Source organism: Eutrigla gurnardus, assembly GCF_963514095.1.
Source record: "Eutrigla gurnardus genome assembly, chromosome: 22".
NCBI classification, from domain to species: Eukaryota; Metazoa; Chordata; class Actinopteri; order Perciformes; family Triglidae; genus Eutrigla; species Eutrigla gurnardus.
In genome coordinates, this window is record NC_139933.1 from 8,300,098 (window position 1) to 8,326,982 (window position 26,885).

Genomic DNA, 26,885 nt, shown 5'->3' on the forward strand with positions numbered 1-26,885 from the left:
CCATATTTAACATTCTCTATCACTATCATCTGTAAAAAAAAACAAAAAAAAAACTCTGATCTACGCATCTGTTATCGCGGCGGTTTTACCGGACACGGACGTCTTGACTGTGTTTTGGAGGGCAGCCGATGAGGAGGAGGACGAGGTGGTGCTGGACTTCTTCTCCATGGATTTGAAGGAGGATGAGGTGGTAGTGGTGGACCGCTTCTGAATGGTCTGGGAGGTCTGCTTCCTCTTAACATGAAGGACCTCCATGGCGTCCATGTTGATGCCTTGTTTGACCTCCTCACTTGTCTCCACCTGCTCGGAATTCTGCTGCTGCTGCTGCTGCTCCAGCTCCATCTGCTGCTCCATCATCTGCTGCTGGCGCTGCATCTGAACGAAGGAGGTGGAGAACGTTAACGAGACCATTTTTAAAGAATATGAAGTAACAATGACTAGAATCCCCTCACCATCATCATATGCTGGTAATTAGCAATAGCCTCGTCAGTGGTGACCCCCTCAGCCAGCCCCAGCTCTGCGGCCCGGTGGGCCAGCTGGGCCTTGTGGGAGCCGGGAGGGGTCCAGCCCACTCCTCTGGTCCAGTTCAGGTCTGACTTGTAGTTCACCTGCAACAAAAGGAACATCACTAATGTAGAAGTCAAATCTGTAGAAATGGGCCTATGAGACAAATACCTGCCTCCCCCAAAGTTTGCTGTACGTCAGTGAGTTAATGTTATACGGAAAACAAATAGGTGCTTATTTACACATTCAGTTGATATGGAGCAACATTGTGCAGTTTTCAAGCTTTTAGGTTGAAAACAGCTGCCTGCTGCGCCTGAAAATGTTGTAGATGCTTTAAAGAGGACCTACCATGCTCCTTTTCTGGTGCATACTTGTATTTCCGGTTACTATGAGGACAAGTTTGCATGCTTTAATGCGAAAAAAACCCACTATTTTTTTCCATTCTGGCTGTGCTGGAGAAGCTCTTCTCACCCTCTCTCTGAAACGCTCTGTTTTGCCCCTCCCTCCCCAAAAGCTCTGCTCTGAATTAGAGGTAAGATCGGGCCTAAAAAATCCAGCCCGACCCGACCCAGGCCCGCGGGATTAAAGCCCGACCCGGCCCGAACCCGAGCAATTAACCCGATTTGCAGGCCCGAGCCCGAACCAAACCCGAAATTTCATATTTTATTTGTGAGGACTCAGAGTACGTCCTTAAGAATCTAGCGCGGCACTTTAAGAGAGAGAGAGAGAGAGAGAGAGAGAGAGCGCAGAGAGAGAGACGGGGAGAGGGAGAGAGAGAGAGCGCAGAGAGAGAGACGGGGAGAGGGAGAGAGAGAGAGCGCGCAGAGAGAGAGAGCGCGCAGAGAGACAAAGAAGAGCAATGACGGGGTGGATAATAGACATTTAAATAGAATAATGCAAATAAATGTGAATATATATATGAAATTGTTATTTCTATAGTTTTGTTTAAACGAAATTTAAAATAAAAGCTTTAATTTTCTTTATCTTTAATTTGGTCTGAAAATGGAAAATCTAATGAAATGATCGGAAAGCAACAAGTATTCCTCAGTTTAGTATCTTATTCTCCACACATCGTTTATACATTTCTATAAACATATATTAAAAATAAATAAATAAATAAATAAAAAAAGAAATAAAAAAAAAAGTCAGCGAGAGAGAAGCCCGGCCCGACCCGACCCGAACGTAATGATTGACATTTTATTTCGGGTCGGGTCGGGCTCGGGCTCGGGCTCGGGCTTAAGATCTTACCTCTACTCTGAATCCACAGTAAATAAAATGACAGGAATTTGATGATGACCTTAATTTAAGGCTTCAACAAAAGCCCAAACTTTTTGACAACAAACTTACATCACTCTGCAGCTTGTAGGCCTGCTTGGCGTGCTTGACATTGAGCTGCTCGGGATCACAGGTGTAGTCGTGGAGCTTGCTGCGGTAGGCGAGGTCACTCGCCTGAGCCTGACTCTTTCTGGCCTGCAGGAACTCGGGCTGGTCGGCATGCATTTTGAATTGGCCGCGGTCCTCCTTGGACTGTCGTTTGTACTCCAGGTTGCTCTGGAGTTTACTGGCTGCCAGAGAGTGCACCATCTTCGGGTCGTCCTCCACACAGCGCAGCCCCACCTGCTGGCCCTTCTCCTTTAGGTGGGACGCCTTGTAGCGGAACTGCGGGAGTGGGGAAAAGATAGGGTTCTCAATTCTGGGCACGTTTATACGTTAATTCAAGTTAATTTGAGTATTTAGAGATGAAAATGATACGCAGCTACTTCTGAATGCCAAGCCATACAATCAAATATGTTAACTACATTGCTTATGCTAATTATTCTACATCCTGAACCTCAAGGAAAAACTGAAGGGCCTCATGAACTCACATCACTGGCAATTTCTCTGGAGGACTTGGCAGTTTGGAAGGGAATAGCATCCAACCTCAAGTCATGGCCTGAAGTCTTCACCTGCTCCCCAGATGCCTTGTAAACTTTCTTCACGGGAGAAGAAGAGTAAAGATTGAAATTGTCAGTATCTTTTCATGTGCATTTGAAATCTTTGGCTCGCATTAATAAGATTGTGAGAAAGTATCTGGAGCATGCCTTACATCACTAATCTGCATGGCGTTCATCTTGGCTCGGACAAAGTCTGGATCATCTGAGTGTAAAGTGTATTTGTGCATGTCATCATTCTTTCCAGACTTGTACAGCCTCTGTAGTGAGACATAAGCAGGATATCGATATTCATCACAGAACACCCATCATTTTTGAGACATAGAACGAGAATTGTAATTTTTTTTGTAAAGCATGATCTCGTCACCCCACCTCACTGCAGTGCTGGTAGCTCGTCTTAGCGTGGACGATATCAGGAGAGTCGGTCACCGAGGTGAACTTCAGGCTGTCGGGCAGCTGGCGATACTTCTTCTGCATGAAGGAAGACCACAAACACTTAAAGACAAGATTTTTTTGCCCAATAAAATAATAAAAAATAAAGCAACCTGCCCCAGGATTTTATTTGAAACAGCACTTCATGTTCATGTAAGGGAATAAAATGTACCAAAAGTATGATTGAATCTTTAACTGTAATACATTAAATATCAATAATAATAATAATAATAATAATAATAATAATAATAATAATAATAATAGTAATAATATCATCATTGGAGGATGCCCATGTGACACTTCTACTCACATCACTAATAAGTTCTCCAGCCTTCTTAGCCGACTCCAGCTGGGGAGCGCCCACGCCGTCCCACGCCGCTCCTTTCATGAAACTGAGGTCCGACTTGTAGAGTTTCTAGACATCAGGGAACAAAATGTGTCAATCAAGCTGAATCACACAAATAATCTCCCCGCCCTACGTCCACGCCTCTCACCTCGCTCTGCAGGTCGTACGCCGCTTTGGCCCACTTGACCTTCATGTCATCGGGGAGCACCGTGTACTCGTGCAGCCTCTTCCTGTAGTCCTGTTCGCTGGCGAGCGCCTGGGCGTTCTTCGCCGTCACCAGGTGAATCATGTCTTGGGTGAGGTGGTACTGCCCGCTGGCCGTCAGCGCGTCCTTGCGGTACTCCTGGTCGCTGGCCAGTCGGCCCGCCTGCAGGCAGTGCAGGAGACGCGGGTCGTCCGAGACGCTTTTGATCCCGATGTGCTTCCCTTTATCCAGCAGGTGATCGTGTTTGTACTTGTTCTGCGGAGACACAGAAGCAGTTTACTGAAAATCCGTGTAATAGCCCTGCAATAAATACCTTGTTTCACTGCTGTATTTGGTTGCATTAGAGGCATTTGGTTTATGCATTTTGGTGTTGACAAGTAAGTAATAATGTTTTTAAGTCTGATCTTACATCACTGGCGATGCCTGTGGAGCTCTTGGCAGCCTGGAAGGGGATGTCCTGCATGGTGAGTTTGTAGCCCTGAGCCCTCAAAGTGTGCCAAGACTCTCTGTACTTGATCTGGAGCAGAGAGAGACAAACAATCAATGATCATTAACCATAAATAACACACACACAAACACACACACATGTGACAGGATGTTGTCCTACCTCGCTGAAGTTGGCTGCATTGATCTTTGCCTGCGTGATCTCTGGTCTCTCACTTGTTATAGTGTAGTTATGCTGGTCATTCACCCCTTTCTCTTTGTACAAGCGCTGGGAGAGAGATATACAACAGCTGTGTAGTATTGACACTACGACGAATACAAAAAAACAACCAAATAGGAAATCCAAGGCAACAGAAGAGTAAAAGAATAAGCTCAGTGTCTCACTTCGTTTGTGACCTGTCCACTGAGTTTGGCGTGGATGATATCGGGAGAGTCAGCGATGGAGGTGTGCTTGAAGTTGTACGGCTGCTGACGGTACTTTTTCTGTTACAAAAGAAACAAGGTTAGTCCCTGTTAAGTTTTTGTACATTTCAAAGTGAATCAGGTCCACATTTTGTATTCTTAACAAAGAAAATCCAGAAAAATTACAATATCAACACACAGGATATGATCCCCATTATATTTTGGAGATCAAGTATTTTTTAAATCTAAACGTACATGTAGGCAAGAGCAGCAATAACCACACAAATTTTTAAATAAAAAGATGTCCTACATCACTGATGAGGTCTGTGGCCCTCATGGAGCCTTCAATCTGCAGGGCCCCAGTAGCGATCCAGGCTGCACCACGCAGGTAGTTCAGGTCAGAGCGATACACTTTCTGTGACACGAAAAAAACTAATTGGTAAATGCTTTTCTGATGATTAATGATTCCTTGCGTGGTAGCTGAAACACTTATTTATGGAGCTAGAACAGTCTCATAATTCATAAATGCACACAGAAATTCATAAATGCACAAAAAAGATTTACAAATGTATTTGGGGATTTGTATATACATGTGACTCAAAACACAAATACATTTTCAATGCACACACAAATATGTTTCATTTCATATGTAAGTAAAAAATATTCACATATAAAAAACAAGATTCATAAACATATTTCCAATGCACACACAAATCTAAAAAAAAAATCACAAATACATGAATGTTAAAGTATTTGCAATCTTCATCAAATACGCATTTGGGGCTTGTTACATTCATATATGAACTGTATTTACAAAGTGCTTTTAATTTGTAAACCTCCCTGCATTTGTGTGTGAAACTTTTGAGACTCCCCTGACGTGACTCTGATCCACAAATGCGTTTTTTCTAAGAGGAGGTTGTCTGTAGCCAATCAGATGTCTCCCTCCTTTACAGCCAATCACGTGAGTGTCTCCCCCAAAAGTCTAAAACACAACTCCGCCCGCACCGGTTCATCTTCCCCAGAATGAGGGAATAAATTACTTCCATAAAATGCTTCTTTATAAAAGAAAAATAGATATTTATATAACTGTACACCTAATCTATACAGCATAAAGACAGGGAGCACAGGAAGAAGGGAAATTATCTCCAGAAATAAGGTCGATTCTGGCTCTAGCACCCATATCCCTCCAACGCAACGCACTCACGTGATTGGCTGTAAAGGAGGGAGACATCTGATTGGCTACAGACAACCTCCTCTTAGAAAAAACGCATTTGTGGATCAGAGTCCCGTCAGGGGAGTCTCAAAAGTTTCACACACAAATGCAGGGAGGTTCACAAATTAAAAGCACTTTGTAAATACAGGTCCAACAGTTCATATATGAATGTAACAAGCCCCAAATGCGTATTTGATGAAGATTGCAAATACTTTAACATTCATGTATTTGTGATTTTTTTTTCAGATTTGTGTGTGCATTGGAAATATGTTTATGAATCTTGTTTTTTATATGTGAATATTTTTTACTTACATATGAAATGAAACATATTTGTGTGTGCATTGAAAATGTATTTGTGTTTTGAGTCACATGTATATACAAATCCCCAAATACATTTGTAAATCTTTTTTGTGCATTTATGAATTTCTGTGTGCATTTATGAATTATGAGACTGTTCTAGCTCCATACTTATTATAATAAAAAATATATTAACTCACAATAGAAGCACTCATATTGAAATAACATAGTGCAAAGTTTGCATTTAATATGAAAAGGATCCAATATCCGCTGAAGAAGAGTACATTACAAATTGATGTGGCAACTTGAATAATAAGAAATGTGAAATTCACCTCGCTCTGCAGAGCGTACGCTTTCTTGGCCGCCAACACTTTCATGTCATCGGGCACTGTGGTGTACTGGTGCAGGGTGAGCCTGTAGTCCTGATCACTGACCAGCGACTGGGCCTTTTTAGCGTGGGACACTTCCAGCATGTCCATGGATAGGTTGTACTTTGAGCGCTCCTTCGCAGAGTCCTGCCTGTACTTAACCTGGAGAGAGGCCGAGGGTCAGAGGAGAGAGGGTGTTTATTATGGGATATATCATTTGAATTGTTCGGTTTAGTTTTCTGAGCTACAGGTAAGAAGCACACACATCACTCTGTAGACTGCTGGCATGGACCGAGTGAGCGATGTTGATGTCATCCTGGAGTCCCTTCAGTCCGATCATCTTCCCTTTGGTCTTCTCAAATTCTTCTTTGTACTTTTGCTGAAATGACAAACGTGATCTGCTGTTAATACTATAGATATGATTTGACTGTTGAGTTGTGGACATTTTCAAATGCTGCTTTCTGTTACAAAATAATGCTGAAAACGACACGTCACGATGACAGAGAAGTCGCGAGCTCACATCGCTGAGGATCTCTGCAGACGCTTTGGCCGACTGGAAAGGTATGGCATCCAGACGCAGCTTGTAACCGCCATCACGCAGCTTCATCCAGGATTCCTTGTAACAGCTCTGAAAAATGCACAGACGTGTGAACTCATTTCCACAAGGGCGAATGAGATGGATTGATGGGCTTCATGTGTCTCTGTGCGAGTCTCACCTCGCTGAGGTTCGTAGCATTGAGCCTGGCCTGAACCATCTCCGGCAGCTCTCCGCTGAGAGTGTAGTTGTGCTTCATGTTTTCACCCTTCTCCCTGTACAACCTCTGCAAAGGAGAGAGAAAGGCATACCTTATATTTAGAGTATGAATGGGAGACGATCAGAGCAGTAGTTAGACATGCTGTATTTGCAAGTTAAACCAAAAAACATGAGTAGATGTTTGAGCAAGATGTGAGGAATCCTAATATTCATAGGCGACAGAAATGTATCTTAGCTTACATCAACGGCCAGCTTGTTGCTGAGTTTGGCTTGGACCATCTCCGGCGTGTCTTCAACGCTGGTATACTTCAGACCGCTCACTCCTTGACGGTACTTTTTCTAGATGATGTTAAAAGATGATGATAAATGAAACGGGTGCACATACGTTCAATGAACAATAGAGGGCACAATATCATCACAATGAATTGGACAAATTAACTACCGGGCAGAATGAAACAAAAATAAAGATAGACAAATATACAGTAGGTGTGTAGATGCCTCTGTGGATGGGAATCTGCTTCAGAGGAACTGGAGGCTCTGTTCTATTCATTTCATGGTCTAATGTTGGTAACCCTCACTGGAATGACCCTCAAAATAAGTGGCTGCTTGTGAAGAGGTTATAGATAGAGTCTGGTGATTTCCCGTACTAGATGTGTCACAGAAATATCAAATGCAACATTGCAATGCATTTACAGAAAAAAGCGTTTATAAAAAAGAGCCAGTGGATAAGAAGGGTATTGCAACAAAAAAAAGGTAAAGGGTTTAAGGTTTATATTGCAATAATCAGTTATTTTCAACAATATCTGACTTGATTTATTTTTTTGTTGATGAATCTGAATGTCACTCAAATGTACAAGATTCATAAAAGATATCAGCACTTTGGGGTTTCTGTAATAAGACTACCGGGCCCTGTTTTTTTTCAAATTGTGCATGAACTGAGCTGAGAAGATCTGGGCACCGAGAAGAAACTGGACACTTGTTGTTAAAGGGTGACTCTTTACAGCTTTCCCTTAGAAGGTCTGGATGGCACATATGACATACATCAGTGCATTCTGTGTTTCCTGATGTGCCGTTCTAAAAAAATAGAGATGAAACAGTGCAATGAAAGCATCTTAGACCCACAAACCTAATTAATTTGGTAAAGGGCCTGAACAAGGACAGGGCCGCCCAAATGAGTGATGATCTTTTTTTAAATGTAAGAGCTATAACAAGAGACCAAACTGACTGAACCGAAGCCGGGTGCCGTCCACGTACTTAACCCAGTTTCTAGTGAACAGGAGAGGTCTGCAGCTCTTTAAATACATTCTGACCTAAGCTGCAAACCTAGATATATTACACAATCATGATTATCACGTTCACCTCTCCGTGCTAATTTACCGACATGGTTCTCTAGCTTATAATTAGCATTGGAGTGCGGTTAATCATGCACTGAATGCTAATTGGTTTAAATTACCTTTGACTTCCAATTCAATTACCGTAAACGAGGGAACTGTTGCTGCGCTTCAGTTTTAAACACATAAATGAGGATATTTTTTTTATTATTAATATTCCCCATATTGTCATTTTAACTTGCAGCTGTTTTCAGCAGTGCATTCTGGGCCATAGAATGTCATTCTGGAGCTTGATGTTACCTCGCTGAGGAGCTCCCCGGCTTTCTTCGCCTGCTGGACATCCAGGGACTTGGAGGCCTCCCAGCCGACACCTTTCATCCAGTTCAGATCAGACCTGTACTGTTTCTACACACACACACACACACACACACACACACACACACACACACACACACACACACACACAGCTTTCACTTTTTACAGTCATGTAATAAATGAATCTTTACATGTTGTTATCTTTAACAAGTCTTACATCACTCTGCAGTCCGTAGGCCTTCTTGGCCCAGGCGACGTTCATGTCGGTCGGCATGGTCGTGTACTCGTGGAGGAAAGTCCTGTAGTTGGTCTCGGTCGCCAGGTCCTGAGCCTTCTTGGCGTGGCTGATGTTCAGCATATCCAGAGAAACGCTGGGGACAGGAGGGATCCCACACAGTAAATGAAGAGTTTGAATGGCAGCAGATTTGAGTGCTCGTTCTCGTGGTTTTATGCTGAAGCAGTAATCCCTGCATGCCACTTAAAATAAAGATGCTTACTAAAGCATTTCATCTGGCTTCGGACTGATCAAGGTGAAAGGCCTGAGGGGTCTTTTGCACTCAGCGAAGCTTATCGGTAAGTCAAAGTGTCTGGACGCTTGTTAACTTTTGAAATGAGTCGAAATGACTCCGATGTCAGCAATTTTCAATGTGAATGAATTTCCCGATAATGTAATCATCTATGTTTTAAGAAAAAGTATGATTTTTACCTCTAAAATGACTTTGACTGCTGATTTAAAACCATCTTTTAGACAGGTTTCTTGAGGAATATTAGAGCTCTTACATCATCACAGCACTCAGGTCAGGTCAAGGGCCTCACCTGTATTTGGCTTTAGAGTCCTCGTAGTTCTTCTTGTACTGGCGGTCACTCTGCAGTTTGGTGGCCATAGCGGAGTGGGCCATCTGAGAGTCATCGCTGACGGACTTAATGCCAATCACCTTGCCTTTGTTTTTCTCATACGTCTGCCTGTATTTGACCTGCAATGTGTGATGAAGATGAATGAGAATGTACTCATCTGCAAACAAACAAGTTGAAATAAAGTATAACAATATTGCACCAAGCACTTTCTCCTCAGGTTAACTTTATAGATACGGACTGCTTTTAGAAGCACTCACATCGCTGGCCAGGTCTCGTTTGGCTTTAGCCGTGAGTATAGAGAGAGAGTCCAAACGCAGCTCAAAGCCCTTCTCTCTCTGCTTTTCCCAGCTGCTCTTGTACACTTTCTGAAAATAAAAGAAGCAAACATCTGTATTACTTTGCCTTTATAGAGACAGAAAGGTTATGTGGGTCTAATGCCATTTTCAATTTGAATATAACTTTCTTCATTTCTTATTCATTTCTTGGTTAATCAACTTTATTTTGTACCAAATAAGTGAGAATCCTTAACACTTACACAATCAGAACTGTTTTTTTTTTATTAAAGATAAGATGTTTACCAAAATAAACATTAATAAATTCATGTTGTCGCAACCACGTGACACATTATGAAGCTCTTGCATACACCCGTGTTATTAATCATCTGCTCATTGCACTGAAATTAAATGAACTTACCCCGCTAAGCAGGTCGGCGTTAGCCTTCGCTTGCCTGAAGAGGGGTTCATCCTTTGTCATGGTGTACTGGTGTATCATCTGCTCGGTGTCTGCTTTGTACGCCAGCTGAAAATCACAACCACACAGTATAATGTGAGAGCGCGCCATCATTTAAAAAATGGACGCGATTAACAGCTTTAAAGTGAAGACCTTACGTCGCTCTGCAGTCCCTGGCTCTTCTTGGCGTGTTTGATGGAGAGGTCGTCCGCTACGTGGGTGAACCCGATGCTGTCTGCCTTCTGACGGTATTTAGTCTGTGAGGCAGGAGGTGGGGTTAGCAGGGTTCATTAACAAACTGAAGGGGGGAAATAATGCACAAGCAAACATTGTACTGACATCACTAAGCAGCTCGCCAGCTTTCTTAGCCTGGGTAATATCCAGACATCCTTCGGCCTCCCATCCCACTCCTTTCATCCAGTTCAGGTCTGAACGATACTGGTTCTGTGGAGCAACGGAAAGAGTCAAGCAGGAGAAATATTTCTGTATTGCATCTTTCCATTTGAATAACAGACATCCTTTCACCTCGCTCTGCAGGGCGTAAGCCTTTTTGGCCTGCTGGACCTTGATGTCATCGGGCATGACGGTGTACTCGTGCAGCTTTGTGCGATACTCCAGGTCGCTGGCAAGGGACTGAGCCTTTTTGCAATGGCTCAGGTTGATCATGTCCAGTGGAAGGCTGAACTGGGACTGGCTCTCCTTGGAGCCCTTCTTATACGCAATCTGTGTGACAAAAAATAATAATAATTTTGAGTCAGCAAATATCCTGCAGTGGCAATAAATGTTATACGTGTGGACTTCTTACGTCACTGTTCATCTTGGCCACATGGAGAGAGTGCAGAGTCTTGGAGTCACTCATGTTGACCCCCACTGCCTTTTCCTTGTTCTTCATGTAGGTCTCTTTATATTTAATCTGAAACACACGTCTGAATTAACTTCAGTTGACACCTGTTACATTTGATTAAATCCATGTATGTTTTTTGCTCAGACATCTGTCTCATTTAGACTGTGTGTGTGTGTGTGTGTGTGTGTGTGTGTGTGTGTGTGTGTGTGTGTGTGTGTGTGTGTGTGTGTTTGCTTACATCACTGGCGAGGTCACGGGAGGCCTTGGCCGCTTTGAAACTCAGGTCGTCCACGCTGATGTCACAGGCTTTCGACTTGTTTTTCTCCCAGTCCTCCTTGTATTTTATCTGGCGTGATCCATTCAAATGAGAAGAATGAAGAATGAGGAGTGATTTTTGCGTAACCATGGGAACGGGCTCGATGTGCGCGTTTGAGAAAGAGGCCGCGTGTTTTTACTTACATCACTGCACAAGGCGGCGTTGGCTTTGGCCGTTTTGATTTGGGGCAGGTCCTGGGATAACGTGTACTGATGTTTGGTCTTTTCATAGCCTTTTTTGTAATTAAGCTGGAAAACACATGAATAACACATTCAGCGAGCCGGACTCGATGAGTAGATGGAAAGGGGGCGAAGACGTGATCATTATCACTTACATTGCTGACAAGCTGAGCGTTTTTCCTCGCTAAAACAATCTCAGGCGTGTCCGTTGCTTGAATGTACTTCACCTGGTCGATGTGTTGCCTGTAGTTCTTCTGCAGGTTTTTACAAATAATACATGTATCACACTTTGCTTCACCAGACAAGTGCATGTAGGTAAAAAAAAAAAAGCTCACGTCTTTTAGTGGGTCCAGTTTCCTTTGGCTCTGGTAGCCTGGAGTGAGGGTGGCTGGGTAGTTGTATTCACCCTGCTCCTGTTCACAGCTTTGTTTATAAGAAATCTGGAATTTACAAGACAACTCTGTCAGTGATTTTACTCATTAATTAATTAATAACACTGAACATCTGTGCTTTTGTCAGAGAAAATAATTGCAGGTGAGGGAGAAAAAGTCTTGCATGTAAAACTCGATCTAACAAGAGACAAATTGGGAAGCTGGTTATTTGCATAAATCTATACATTTCAGTATTATCATCATAAGTCCGTGAAAAAACAGAGGCTTACATCGCTAGCCAGCTTCCTGGCTTTCATGGCATGCATCGTCCTCTTGTCCATTCCTGAGTCTCCATAGTGGTTCTTCATGTCGGTGTACTTCTCTCTGTACTTGTTCTTTCAAAAATACAGAAAGACAAAGAAATATCAGTATGTAGGATTGTCTAACATCCACATATTTAACCTGACATTTACAGTACCAGATAGATTATAGCTATATTTTTTATATGCTAGGTGTACGCATTTGTAATTAATAAAAACAATATTGATTTTCTGACTTACATCACTTGTGAACTTGGCAATTTTAGCAGCATTTTGAAACTGTGGTGTCTCACAGAAATTGATGCTGTGACCTTTGGTGTTCTCCAAGTCCTTCTTATACTCCACCTGTTAAAAAAAAACATTAGATTTACTGCGGAAACACAAAAGAAAAGAACCTTGCCTCTCTAAAAATTGCCAGCAAATACAAAAGCCTTATATCTAATGAAGATAAACATTGAGTGGTGTGTCTATGCGGTGTGTCTCTTGTTAAAGTGATGTACAGTTTAAAACAGCAGCAGCTGCTGCCATTTTTCATTGCAAACCCCATTTTTGTTGCCGTCAGAGCTTTTCCTTTGTGGCACTAATGCCTGTTGCTAATCAGTCACCATCAGTGACACTCCGGAGCCACCGAGACAAACCTTTAATCCTAATATATATGCTTTGCTGAGCTCTAAGAAACGCTCGTACCTGTCAGCGTTACCACTAAAATATCACACGGGGGAGAATTTCGTCACCTTTCAGCATTCAATCAGAACATTGTTTACAGACAAGCGAAGACTACTATGACACATCGATGTCATGTTCTCCAGGCTCGGCATAGCTGCTCAAGAGTGATGCGCTGTGCCTCCTGTGTGAGGTAATGCTAGTGTGATGGGACGTCTAGTGGCCTTGAAGATAAGCCGTGACCGCACCGAACCGGCATGTCAGAGATGCCAGCAATGCAAGTTGGGGGGGCTTCACGTCTGCTGGAATATGACACAGTATGTGCGATATTTTTAAGCTCTTAAACTCCCATAAGGCACCGAGCAGCGAGACGTTTGACTGGCGATGCTTTGTCATGAAGCTGGAAATAAGACAAAAGGCCAAATGTAGCCCTACGGAATGAAAAGCTGGATAGTCGCTTACTCACCTCACTGACAATCTTGTTGATCTTCCGGGCGTTCATCAGAGCCAGATTGTCCTCAGACGTCAGACTGTGGAAGTGGGAGGTGCCCTTCATCTTGTTTAAGTCCTTCTTGTATTTAAGCTGCAGAGGGATGAAAGGTGATGGATAATACAGGAGGAAAATGTGTTGAGGCTTTCACATTGTAGTCCCTCATCCATTCTGCCCAGACATGACAGGGTCAGACGTTGGACGAAGCCGAAGCTCTTATACTCGGTCATGTTTTGACAGCGTTCAAAAGTTCACATGGTCACACCGTTGATGGAGGCTCCCTTTTTTAGACAGACCAACCTTCCACCTACTGTGTTTGTTCGTCAGGTTGATACTCACATTGCTAGCGTTTTCCTGAGCCTTCTTTGCCAGGTGGTAACCAGGGGTGATCATGGCGGGGAAGCTTCCTTTGCCTCGCTGCTGCTCGTACTGCTCCGTGTAGGCGATCTGCAAACAGAGTATCACTTTATTTGTAATTCAAATAAATACAGGAAGCAATAAAAAAAGAAAAGAAAGAAAAAGAAATTCACCGGGTTGAAATCAAACATGAAATGGTTTTGCAAGAGGCTTTTACGATAAAACATATAACTAAAAATATATATAGTAAATCCCTTACCTGGCTGAAGTTCTCTGCGTTTTCTCTGGCATGGACTGCGTCAGCCACCCCTGACTCAGCGCTGGCTTTACCCCTGATCTCCTGTTCGTACAGCTGACGATACTTTATCTGAAATCCATTGCCAACCGAAGGTCAGGGGACTGCAGCATCGTTTCTGTGCATACATGTTTATACTGGCAACTTACATCACTGGCCTGCTCACTGGCCTTCTTTGACATCTTGTATCCCGGTGTGAGATGTGCAGGAAAGCTCCCTTTACCTCTCTGCTGCTCGTACTCCTCTGTATAGGCATACTGGAGGAGGAGGCGTATTGATTTAGGCACTTATTTTCATTTTAGGTTGTCAGACTTTCGGTGTAAAGTGAGATGCAACACACTTAGATATCATTAAGTCATCATGAAAGGCTTACATCGCTGACAACTTGTCCTTGTTTCTTGGCCAGAAGCACCTCCGGGGGGTCAACGAACGTGGTGTACTTTGAAACTCTTTCCTCGTGTCCTTTTTTATATTCCAGCTGCAAATAAACAAAAATAAAAACTGCTGATGGACACATATTCATCGAAAACGTATTGCTTGGATTTAGCTTTTCGGTCAGTATGAGCAATTCACTTACGCTGCTGGCCAGCGTATTGGCTGTCTTAGCAGCCTGGTAACCTGGTGTTATCATGGCAGGGAAGCTGCCTTTCCCCTTTGACTGCTCATATTCTGCTGTGTAATTCACCTGCCAAATAATGAGACAATCAATCAAGGCATTTGAACAATATATTGATGGGGAAAAAAGAGTTTTGTCTGTTTTACACAATCCACAATAAGGGAAGCATCCTTGAGGAATAAAAAAAAAAGTGTACTCACATCACTGGTGGTCTTCTGGGCCTGAGACATGGTTACTACATGGTTACTTTCCTGGTTTGAGTACCACGTCTGCTGCTGAGAGAACTCAGACTGAGACTGAAAAGCCTGTTTGGATACGAGGGACAAACTTGATCATTTCCATTTCACCATGACAGCTAATACTTTTCATGCCTTTCGGACCTCGTTACACCAGCTAAACAACCTTGCTTTAGCTTCTATGAAGTGACTCTATGAAGAGTCAATATGGAAGTGCAAATAAAATCTGTGTAGACACACAGATGTCAGCACAGACAAGAGAGAGAAGATGAGGTTTAATGCGTCAACTTTGCTGTTTGCAAAGAAGATCAACGGTAACAAGGAACAGTGTTTGTTTTAAAGGCAACGTTTCAGGAAAGATCAGAATTTAGGCTGAAACTGAGTGTAATGGCCAGTTGCTCTCCCGGGAGCTCACCTGGCTGGCCATCTGATTGGCTAGGCGAGCCTTCTCCAGCTCCATGGATCTCATGTCTTGGTGGAAGGTGGACATAAAGCGCTCGCCGTCTTCGCGATACTTAAGCTACAAGTGCACACAAGATGACAAGCATTAAGCCAAGGCCAGCACACATTTGCAACATGCACACATTGGGGCGCGTCTTCCCAGCATCCACTTTGGTAGTTGGATGCATGCGAATCAAAAAAAGAATGAAAAGAAACTTCAGCTCCACAGAGTGGAACATCGCTGACAACCTCAGCTTACAGATGAAGAGATAATATTAGGATGCTGTTATTAATAACCGAATCAAGAAGCTGGACCTGCACTGAGTGATGAAACTCCGAGCTGTTTGTTAATGATCCTTCAGCTGTAAAAATGTTCAACACTAATATTAGAATAGCTTTATTGCCAGGGATAAGAGACAGGAGCATCACTGCTAAAGGTCTAACAATAAACATCTTATACAAGTTTCTATATATCTAGAAACTCACGGAAAACAAGTTAATTATCAGCAGGACAGTAATGCAAACAAAAGCTCTGCGTGTGAATCAAAGCAACATGGTTGAGGGTCAGCAGACCGAATATCAACAGGCCCTCTGTCTCTCTGGTGGCGTATACCAGGAGCTGATGAGCCTGCTAGCCTACCGCTAATATGAGCATAAGCACATTGCATGAATTGGTAGACGCAGACAGACAGGGACAGGTGGCGGGGCATGGGAGAGGAAAGGATGTGGGGCTGTTTTTTTTTTCTTCTCCTGAGGTATAATTTTAGCCCCCCGAGGCATAAAGTGGGCTAAGCAGAGGGGGTTGTCTCACCTCTGTCACAGGAACAGAAATAACCTGAGCCACACTCTCCATTCCACGCCGCTGCCGTCACCACGGACTCAGCCGTCCACCTCCCTCTCTCTCTCTCTTCAACCCGTAACGAAGGAATGAGATATTTTTGATCTGATTGCCAAGATACATCTGCTAGTGTTTTTTGGGGGGGAACATATCCAAGTTATCAGTGAGGTCACCGGTGGATTTGTGTGGTGAATTGAAAAGCAGAATTCTCCATTTCCAACCACATTTTGGGATATAAAACAATGCAAACACACAGAAATACTGTACAAACTGAGAATGATATGGGCATACTATTAGCAAACCTCTAATAGAAGAATTTCAATTCAGTTATGTGTTATTTTTTAAACATAAACCAACACAATGACCTCTAGGAATAGCACTCTCATGACAAACCGATGATAAACGGTCATTTCATTCATGGCATAGACTGTGACTTATGTCAGCCTGTCAACAATACACCCCGGAGTCCGATCCAGGCCGAAATGTTTCGTCTCATGTTGCTGCTTGTGTGCTTTTTGCGTGTGACATCATCTCACCTCACTGCTCGCCATGCTTTGCTTCTTTGCATTGATGTTGATGGGAGTCTGATAAACACTCGTGAACGTGTTGTTCCTTGGATTGTGTCTGGCGGGGATGAGATTTGAAGAGAAATTATTCACCACTTTTGAGTTCATAGAAACACATGGAAAAAAACCCAAAATGGGCCCAAAAGATAGAAATATTTTTCATCCATTTTTCGCAGTATTATAAGTGTAACCAGGCGTGGCTGGTAGCACTTACACGGAGCAGTAGGGCCTCTTCTTGTGGCTGACAAAGTTATTGGCAGTGAGCACCATCTTACAGACGTCACAGTGAAAACACGCTTTATGCCAGTTCTGACAGAGAGAAAGACAAATTACATCATTAATTCATACTTCAATCTAGTTTATTATGTGACAGGTCTTTTTTTCTGATAGCATCGTATTAATAAGACAGCTTTAATTGAACAAGGCCCAAAATAACGGCAGCAGTGATGATCTTCAAACTGGACTCACCAAGCTGTTCTTAAATATAGCTTACATGTCAATGTTAAACCGTGTTACCTCTTGCTTTTTGTCTTAAGTCTTTGCATTTTATAACAGCAACCATTCCAGGCTATGTGGATGCTTTTTCATGCAGCAGATATAAAAATGTAACAATTGGAATTTCATTCAAGTATGCCATTGTACACTGTATGTATTTTTTAATTGGCAGCTGCTGGAACACAAATACATCCTTAGAAGTTTGCATGTTTCCATATTCAGCTGATGTGTTCTGAAAGGAGTTTTGAGGGTTTTTACCATAGAGTACCTTGATATTAATACTGACTCTCTTGTAAATCACTTTTACAGCTGCTGCTCAAAAAACCTTCTTGTGATGACGGTGTTTCTGCGTGTTACCTGGTCAATGCAGTTGATCTTCTCAGCCGGGTAGACCACAAACCCACACCTGGCACAGGACTGCATGGTGGATGCTTGTCCTTTTCTCCTCCAAAAAAAAAAGCCTTCAGGAAAAAAATCAGAAGAAGGGAACTAATGAGGAAATGTTCAGGTCAGGCAGGCAGACAGCAGTGTAGAGGAGGAACTGGCAGTGATTTCTCAGATAGTCGTGGTAGTGCGTCTCCGGTGGCGGTAAACTTAGCTCTGTGACTGTGAAACTTTGAAACGGTCTCTTACTTGACACCATGTCCCATGATGGACCATCCCCCTTCCATGTACCACGCTAGAGGACTGGCTGAGTCCAGCTGTCTGTCTGCAGGGAGAGAGACAGAGAGAGACAGAGAGAGAGAGAGAGAGAGAGAGACAGCTAGGTCAGATGTCACTGTATATGTGTAATGATCCTCAGTTGGACACCTAGTTCAACTTTGGGCATCTCGCCATGACGGTGAGGCATAAAAGCGTAATACATTGTGTAATAGTTGCACTTAGTTTTACTTAGCTTCATCAACTAGACATGCTGACACATACCTAGTTACACATATCAGCAGCTCTGAATGTACTGTAAGAAATGTGGAAAGAAAAATATAATCAACAAAATCATTGACAAAGTTAAGCAAAAAATACACACCCTATTAAGGATGTACAAAGACGCTCAGATTACAACACACACAGAGGGAGAGTGACTTCATTCTCTGCCCAGGATGCCATCACTCCACTTTATCTTGATATTACTTTTTTTTATTTTTTTTTTATGCTGCATTGGTGATGTTTTTGTAAACTGATGTAACGTTACATCAGTGCTTATAGGACATCTAAACTGGAGCTATAATAATACAACACTTGTATATAATGCTTTAATAATAAAACACTTTTTTCAGTCAATTTTATGGTATTTATTTGCTCTCTTCTGACATATTAGGATGTTGTATCAAAATGATTCAGTTTTATCACAGTTAAAACAAGTTTTATCAGTTTATCTAAGCTGAAATATTTGATCAACTTGAAATGATTGACGCAGGGCTCTGACGTAATCACGCAGAGCAGAGACGACGTAGTTTCGCTTTGTCAAAGTTCTCTAAGGAGGAAGAGAAACTTTGGAGCAGGAAGGAAGAGGTCCACAGTTAGTTTTGTTGACATTTCTAAGCTGACACAGTATATTGGCCCAATAACGGTGTGTATTCGTGCTAGCATCCTAGCTACAGCTGAAACAGGTTTTTGCTAACGGGTTTTCGCTAAGCTAATGTTAGTAAGACGCCCGGGTGTAATGACAGCGTATTAAAGTGGCGGCGCAACGTACAGTAAGTTAATGGACCCGTGACGTTTGTGTCAACTTATAGATGGCCGGAGAACCCGCGGAGAAGACTGACCTCGGAGCTGAAGAGGAGGGGGAGCTGACCGGAGACCAGACGGACGCCAAGCCTGACCGCAAAGGAAGATTTCTGCTGTTTGGGTGACTTCCTTTCCTATTTGGCCTGTAGCTTCAACACTCACACACGTACAGGAAAGGGCCGAATAAATCACTTAAAATACCCCAGAAATAGGTTATATCCTTTATTTTAAAATCATGTTTTACTTTAGCTTTCACTTTCATTATTATTCCCTCTCCATTAATCAGTTATAACACAACAGCATATGAGTCCTATTATCTTTGGCCTTGTGTTTATATGGTGGTTCTTGATATTTCTGCTGGTGATTCTTCCCATTAGTTTTAATTGTTTTGTGTGACATTGAGAAGCACATCCTAATTTTTTCTTTCTTTTTGAGAACCAGATACTCATGATTGAGTCAGCAGCTGCAGCCCAGTTCCCCTTTTTTTCTTAAATGGTCTCACGTTGTTCTGTTTTTTTTCCTCCTTTAGTATTAACTGTTTTCTTCGGTGGCAGTTTTTGTGTGTGGTTTGACCTTTTGTCCCTATTTTAACCCCTGGTATTGTTTTGGTGCAATTTGCATTTAGAATGGCCCTTTTTCTTTTTGTAAAACCATTGCTGTGGTGCCACTAATAAATAAACGTGTGCACACAGGTGCTCTTATGGGCTTCTTACAATAGGAAGAGACTTTCTCAGTTTGACAGCTCTTTGTACCTGAGAATGTCATTGGTTCCTCTTAAGCCAACCCATCAAACTGATTGTTTCAATGTCGATTTGACATAGAAACCCAGTTTTAGGTTAGTGTAATGGGGCAAGGAGTGTGGAAATGATTTTAAGGTCAATCTTGGGACTGATCCTCAAGTGGCTGCTTGAAATTAGACTATTACAGCACAGACTTAAATTATGTGAATTAATTGTGATATCAGAGTCTTTTTAAAAACATACATGAGGCAGTGGCCTCGTTTTGTTCCAGTTTGACTCACAAGATGGCGCTGTGAACCTTTTAAACCTTTCAAAACCTTTTTTTTTTTTTTTTAAAGCAGCAAAGCATCTTTTCCTCCTGGTCGGTTGTTCTCTGAGTAGCACCACTCTGCCAGATTGTTGATGTCCTCTCTATATGTAGTCTCATATAGAGAGTAGAGTTGCACATCAACTTTATCAGAAAAAGGAATTGGTTTGAAAGATTTAAAGGGAAAATTCTCAATATATTTCACTCTCATCAGGGTTTTTCTCACATCCCCTGTGGAAACTGATAGTGTCCATCCTGTAGAAGCAGGGCAGAAATATCATGATAATTGTATTTCTTGCACTAGTTAGATTTTGGCCAATCTTGCATTAAAACAAGACTCATTTGCTGTATGTTAAGGTGTCTAGCAAAGCTGCTGTTTCTATTAAAAATATATCTTCTAGTTGTGCATCTTCTCGTGCGTCTAGCTCTGAAGTTGGGGCAATTAGGCACTCACAGTATGTATGTCGGTGCAGGTGGATTCTGTGCCTGTCAGCAGAGGAGCAACACGTTGCCCTGTCTGACCTCAGCAGGGAGCGAGGCGCAGGGGCCATGTGTGAATAGGCCTTTAGAAAGCACTGGTGTGGTGGCGAGGCTGCTGACTCAGGGGGGCTCACAGTGCGCCGCCCCCGTCCTCAGCACCCACTGGCCCAGTCAGGTGTCCATCCAGTACAGAGAGCATGTCAGCATCCTAGCACACAGCCAAAAATTAAGCTGCCAGATCTGAAGAAACGTACTCTTTTTTTGGGGGGAGAGAGAAAAAAAAAACCGAAACGAGACAAAAACCAACGCATTTCAGATGCAGAGTGGCGTGGCGCTGAATGACGAACCCAGGTAAGACGGACACGACCGCCTCGCAATCCTCTTCGCCGTCCTCCCACCTGCTCCTCTTTCTGCCATGTCCAGCCCACAGCGAAACAGAGTTGCAGCTCTTTGCCCAGCCTCGCACAATTGTTTGGTACAGTATGTTGGCACAATTTGGAGGTGGGAGGGGGGGGGGGGGGGGGGGAGAGAGGGGGGGCTTCAAAAAGTTCTGGATCACATGTTTATTAGAATATGGCCGGGCTGCCTGTGAGGACGTGCATGAGACTGTTGTTGCGCGTTGCCGTGTATTGTTCCCGTGCGGGAGTAACTTGATGACGAGGCTCTTCTGGAACAAGCCTGGATTTTCTGAGCCCCTAATGGTCCACTGTTGGCTTTGCTATCTGGATGCGTCTTGTAAAGAATGGAAATATGACAGGTCTGTGAGAATTGGCTCTCGTGGAAAAGATTAACTCTCGCTCAATCTACATCGAAAGTGGTTTGGATTTTTTATTTTTTAAATATCTGCGCTAAGGATATGTTCTAGCTTCGTCTTTAACCCGATGGTGGATTACCGCGACCAAATTCGGCTGTGACATTAATGCCTGATTTGAGAATGTATGTACCCTTTGGTTTCTGAGTAAGTGCATCAGAGTGAGTCGGTTTCACGCAAGTTTTCTTTGCATTGGAAGTCCTGGCGTTGACTTATGTTGAAGTAACTGTTACATGTAGAGATGTTTGTGCTTCAAACGCACTGTCGCATTTTTAATTGTTAATGTGTCACGTTTGTAAAACGCTGACACTAAGAGTTAACATTGCGGAAGTTGAAAAGTCAAATGGCCTGTCCATTTGTTATTCTTCTTGTTCTTGTTATTTTCATAACTTTTACTTTTTGTTCTTATTTATGTGAATTGTATCTACTTTTATCCACCAAGTAACTCTTTGCATTTTGCTCATATGTAAATAATATTGCTGATGTTTTCATTTTTGACCAATGCTGCCATGAAGTGTCCTTAACAGTCCGTTTCTCTCTGATCAGTAAGAAGAATAAGGATGGCCAGACGCGGGAGCAGGACTACTCTTCTGAAAGCCATTACAGAATTGTTTCACCAACATTCCAGTATAAGATGAGCCACCAGCGAGTCGGCAAGTGCATCATCATCAACAACAAAAACTTTGATGAAAAGACAGGTACGGCGAGTGCGTTTCAAACAACACCGTATTACCCCATTTAAAAAAAGAGCGTGTATTCTAAGCACCCTTGTTTTGGGGCAGGGATGAATGTACGCAACGGCACGGACCGAGACGCAGGCGAGCTGTTCAAATGCTTCAAGAGCCTGGGCTTCGACGTCTTCATCTACAACGATCAGACGTGTGAGAAGATGGAGCGTCTTCTCCGAGAGGGTGAGTAGTAACACTGCTTGTTTCTTTCACGTTGGTAAGTAACAATGTTTAGCGAACGGGACCATACAAATAAATGGACATATTGGCACCAAACCTACAGTGCGGATGTGCGCCAGAGAAATTTGTGGTGTAATCTACATGCATATGTTTAAGTTTAAGAGTCTTCATGACTGTTTCAGTATATTTGGTTTCTGGTCAGACAGCAGATGGGGCTGTTGTAAAACGACCATTGTTTTGGTGTCAGTTATGAGAGCACCTTCACTGGCTGGTTGTAAAAGTCACATCTAAGGCCACATGCTATCGCTAAAACCAATGGACTTTCTTGTTTAATATGTTATATTATGACATTTAAATGGCTGCTTTTCTTGAGAATCTGAATCTGTACTCGAACGTTGCATCCAAAGCACTTTTTCTGTACAATTACAGAAAAGATGGCATGATATCGGGTATAGCTATTCACTTTTGGTGAATCCTAATCTTTGCCGACCCCCTACTTCTTCTATTATCAAAGCAAAATTTCAAAAAGTATTGTATAGTGTTGTATATATTCCTTCGAATTCACGATCTAAGCTATATTGTAAATATTAACATTTAAAGATACTTAATTGTAACTATCAAAATAAAAGTTATAACTTAGATTCTTAAAGAACGTATAAAGGGTTAAATTAATTCCACTCTGGACTGTTAAGTTGCTGAAATTATTCATTAATTTAGAAGTTTAATGAGGCCTGAGCCGAGCTAAGAGTTGAGTGTTTGTTTGTGTGTGCATGGGTCAGCCTCGGAGGAAGACCATAGTGACAGCTCGTGTTTCGCCTGTATCCTGCTAAGCCACGGTGAGGAGGGTATGATCTACGGGACAGACGGCGCCATGCCCATCAAGTCCATGACCTCATTGTTCAGGGGGGACATGTGCAAAAGCTTAGTCGGGAAGCCAAAACTCTTCTTCATCCAGGTACAGAGTTCAAGATTTTTATACATAAATGATGGTGTGATATATTCAAATTCATTTACCTTTGACCCAAATGGAAAAAATTAATTATATCAATACATTTCAGTTGCTCCCCATGGAGAGATGATAGCTAATGTGTACATTTTTGCCCATCTCAGCTTTTAAAATCAGTTAATTTTGAATTGCTTCACCAGGTCATCGTTGAGAAAGCTACTCAGGATCACAATGAAATGTCATTTCATTTACTTCACCAGGCTTGCCGGGGGTCCGAATTTGATGATGGTATACAGACAGATTCGGGTCCGCCAAACGATACCCTGGAGACAGATGCTAATCCAAGACATAAGATCCCTGTAGAGGCAGATTTCCTCTTTGCCTACTCTACTGTGCCAGGTAAACCCACGTTTCCATTCTAGGTGCTAGATGTAGCGCTGAGCGGGCAGTAGTTTCAGTGCCTCGTGTTGGTTTTTGCAGGTTATTACTCATGGAGGAACCCTGGGCGAGGCTCCTGGTTTGTTCAGGCGCTCTGCAACGTCCTCAACGAGTTTGGCAAGCAGCTGGAGATAATGCAGATCCTCACACGGGTCAACTACATGGTGGCCACCAGCTTTGAGTCCTGGTCTGAAGACCCACGCTTCAGTGAGAAGAAGCAGATTCCCTGCGTGGTCTCTATGCTGACGAAAGAACTGTATTTCAACTGACCGCCAGCATGACTGATTGACTGACTGACTGACTGACTGACTGACTGTTTCAGGTTCTGACTTAGCGGTCAAAGCATTCAGGGATGACTCAGGCCCAGCAGGACACTGCACATTTGGAGCACATATGACATTTTGCATGTGTAGTTGGGCCCGAAAACAAGCACTCCGTGGGAGTAAAAAAAAAAAAAAAAAAATAGATATTTACAGTGGCACTCCGCGTTCATGTGCTGATGGTGAAACTTCTTCCTCTTCTTCAGGTTATTCTTCTGAATAATGGCGTCATATTTGATCGAATCTTTTTTTGACAGGCATGTGAAATATCCATGTTATTCCACCAGCCCAGAAAATTTGCTGCCACTTTTTGTGGGTTTTTGGGGGGAAAAATCATATCTGAATATGCGTCTCTCCATTTTCCAGCATTTGCAAAATGATGTTGAAAGGAACTGCGTAGGGTTGACGGGAGACTTCGACTTGAATTTGGCTCTTTTTGAACCATGAAATGGTTTTTGAATAACTGAAATAATGAGTCTCTACAAAAATAGACCTATTTAAAACACCCCAATGCCCTGTACAATTGAATATTTAAAAAGCTTCTAGAAAGTCTATAGAAAGCCCCACTAGCCATACAAACCCTTTGTTTGCCATCGGAGAGATGAGGGAGCTGCCTTAATTACACCTAGTCTGATGCATTGTTAGAGAGGGGGGGCATCTGGAAAATGGATCAGATCATTTTCAGCTATCTGTGTTTTAACATTTTCAGCTGTCAATCGTCTGAGAAAGGGGACAACAGAAAAAGACAACACTCCTCTGGCGTTTTTGCCAAAGGCTCAGTGTCTCGGCCTTCCTAGCGAGTTTTAAAGTTGGTAGCAACACGCTGGCATCCTCAGGTTCTTTAATGTCCCCTGCAGTGGGTTCATGTAATGTTAAAGCTTGTCATACACGTACGGCTAGGAAGGTGTGATCTTTTGCTGTGTAGTGATTAGTTCATTGAGATTTTGGGTCAAGTGCATAGTATTGATAGTCCACTCCCACAAAAGCAAGGATTATTCACAATTTGCCAGTTTTCTAAGCCTGATGTTGAAGACTTCACTTGCTTGTTGTTCAACCCAGAGTAAGTGAAGTTCGTATACATATTTGCATATAATCAAAATGACGCACTCGTTTTATTAGTAAGGGTTCAACAGTTTACAAATTTTCCCTTTTTTAACTTTAAAGTTCCTCTTTAATAACGTTGACAGGTAAAGGATACGTGCTGTATGATTTTTACACTAGAAAGAGAACCTAACAATGTCAAAAAACTGTGTCATATATTTGGGAAATATTAAAGTGTAAAGCTGGACTAGGGCCCAAAGCACAAATGCCACATCATTTCACTGTATATTAGTGTTGTTCATCGTCATAACATACACTACTCTCTGGTATGAGTTACCCAGCAAAGTCTTTAATTGATTTTGGAAGAAAAGGAAGAAAAAATAATCTATATTATTTTTAGGGCAATAAAAAACAATGTTTGCGTGATTTAGGAAAATAAATTATAATTAAATTTTTACGAGTTATATGATAAAATTTATTTTAAGTTTATATTAAAAGTTATTTTGAATATAATAGACATTTGCTGATGGTCTTTTACAACTTGCACAACGTTTGTTTCTGCAAATATGCTGTTTTATTGTGCCAAAAGTCTGTCAATCACAGAGGCAGCTATTACTGGTGGTGACAAGTCTGAACAAACACAATCCACGTGTCCGCAATACACACTCTCATTGTTGCTGCAATGTTTTTACATTGTTCACATGATTGCATGTGTCAGTAATTTAGGGGGGAAGCTCAGCAATAGCTTTAATCTGTTATTATATCCCCCTTTTTACACCTTGTATTTTTTCATCAGTTTTATTAAGTCATAACTTTATTTTGATGACAGTTTAACATCATCTTTCGACTGGCTCGAGTTAAGAGACGTGTCCCATTCTACACCCAGTGCACTTGTCCAATACAGCCACAACTCGACACATGGATCTCTGATCAGTGGTGTGGTGCCCAACCTGTGCTGAAAGGAGTGTTTGCTCCACTTGTTTTGGATTGGAATTGAGGGAGGGAGGAAAAAATATATATATTTTTAAGGGTAAAATTTTAAATGCTTTCCAGTGTTACATGCTGTTGTCCTCAGGAATATATATGAAAAAGATTTGGAGAAAAAAAATATGAATGAATTACATTGAAAGTATAATCTGGCCCAATTTTCTTTTTTTAATTTGGGGCAATACCTTGTATAAATAACTTCAAAACAGAGGAATGCTTATGTATACATTTTATTGTATTAAACAAAGAATTTATTCTGTAATGATGTTTGTGTCATTTTTCTTGCACACTGAAAAGCTAGAAGGAAGATGTTTGTAACACGGTAATGAATACACTGAATAGCACTAATATTTAATACACTTAAAGCTGAATAGTTTAGACTCACACTTAAACAATCAGGCTGGCATTCTTATTGCCAGCAAATATCACAAATCTACCAAAAAATGCGCCAAATGTGTATTAATCCACAGCTGCAAATAGCTCCCAACAAATACACTATTCACTGCTGTTGTTGAGAGGTGCATTGTTGGATTTGATAGTTTCATTTGATTGGTTGACAACAATATAGATTATAACCAGCGTTATCTTTAAGTTCAGTATGATAATTAAATGGTAGACGACTTATTAATTAAAGTGCTCAAAAGCAGATCCAGGGTTCCCACATATGGAAAACCTGAAAAAAAACATTCTAGTCATAAAAACATGGGAAATGAGAGAAAATGTCCTGGAAAATCTTGTATTGTCCTAGCAAATACTTTCAATTGCTGGCAGGTAGTTTTGATTATAATATTATTCTATGATTCATTTGTCATCATTTCTAAGCACTTAAGAGATTATTTAATAGATAAAGTATAGCCACACAGGAAAATGTCCTGGAAAAGTTCTGGAAAACGACCTCTAGAAAAGAGTGGGAACCCTGAGATCGATTATTATTTCTTAATGAGAATATCTTTGCCAACTTTTCTCTTTTACAATTCCCTGACTCATCAAAAATAAATAAAAACATTTTTGCTAACAATATGAAGAACA

General features: G+C 42.0%; 2 protein-coding genes across 3 annotated transcripts; one reads left to right on the forward strand and one right to left on the reverse strand.

Moving 5' to 3' along the window:
- Positions 1-60: 60 nt before the first annotated feature.
- Positions 61-17,749, reverse strand: nrap (nebulin-related anchoring protein; the record flags this gene model as incomplete). Of its 2 annotated transcripts, XM_084002233.1 has the most annotated exons (43): positions 17,511-17,749; positions 16,873-16,967; positions 16,629-16,716; positions 15,229-15,333; positions 14,778-14,882; positions 14,539-14,646; positions 14,335-14,439; positions 14,111-14,218; positions 13,926-14,033; positions 13,649-13,756; positions 13,286-13,402; positions 12,397-12,501; positions 12,127-12,231; positions 11,801-11,905; positions 11,621-11,719; positions 11,430-11,534; positions 11,209-11,316; positions 10,932-11,039; positions 10,652-10,849; positions 10,466-10,570; positions 10,285-10,383; positions 10,091-10,195; positions 9,655-9,762; positions 9,359-9,516; positions 8,760-8,913; positions 8,528-8,632; positions 7,137-7,235; positions 6,859-6,963; positions 6,663-6,770; positions 6,408-6,521; positions 6,107-6,304; positions 4,575-4,679; positions 4,247-4,345; positions 4,026-4,130; positions 3,828-3,935; positions 3,362-3,673; positions 3,178-3,282; positions 2,808-2,906; positions 2,591-2,695; positions 2,370-2,477; positions 1,852-2,163; positions 453-608; positions 61-375 (listed from the first exon to the last, which is right to left on the reverse strand). In XM_084002233.1, the coding sequence occupies exons 1-43, from the start codon at positions 17,574-17,576 to the stop codon at positions 61-63; spliced, it is 5,433 nt and encodes a 1,810-aa protein (XP_083858359.1). In that variant the 5' UTR covers positions 17,577-17,749. The 2 variants fall into 2 exon arrangements, with proteins under 2 accessions (XP_083858359.1, XP_083858360.1); XM_084002234.1 differs by lacking the exon at positions 15,229-15,333.
- Positions 17,750-18,615: 866 nt separating this feature from the next.
- casp7 (caspase 7, apoptosis-related cysteine peptidase) lies at positions 18,616-26,118 on the forward strand. The gene is made up of 7 exons (XM_084039439.1): positions 18,616-18,720; positions 18,887-18,999; positions 21,763-21,914; positions 21,999-22,127; positions 22,904-23,079; positions 23,331-23,469; positions 23,551-26,118. The coding sequence occupies exons 2-7, from the start codon at positions 18,887-18,889 to the stop codon at positions 23,775-23,777; spliced, it is 936 nt and encodes a 311-aa protein (XP_083895565.1). The 5' UTR covers positions 18,616-18,720; the 3' UTR covers positions 23,778-26,118.
- The last annotated feature ends 767 nt before the right edge of the window (positions 26,119-26,885 follow it).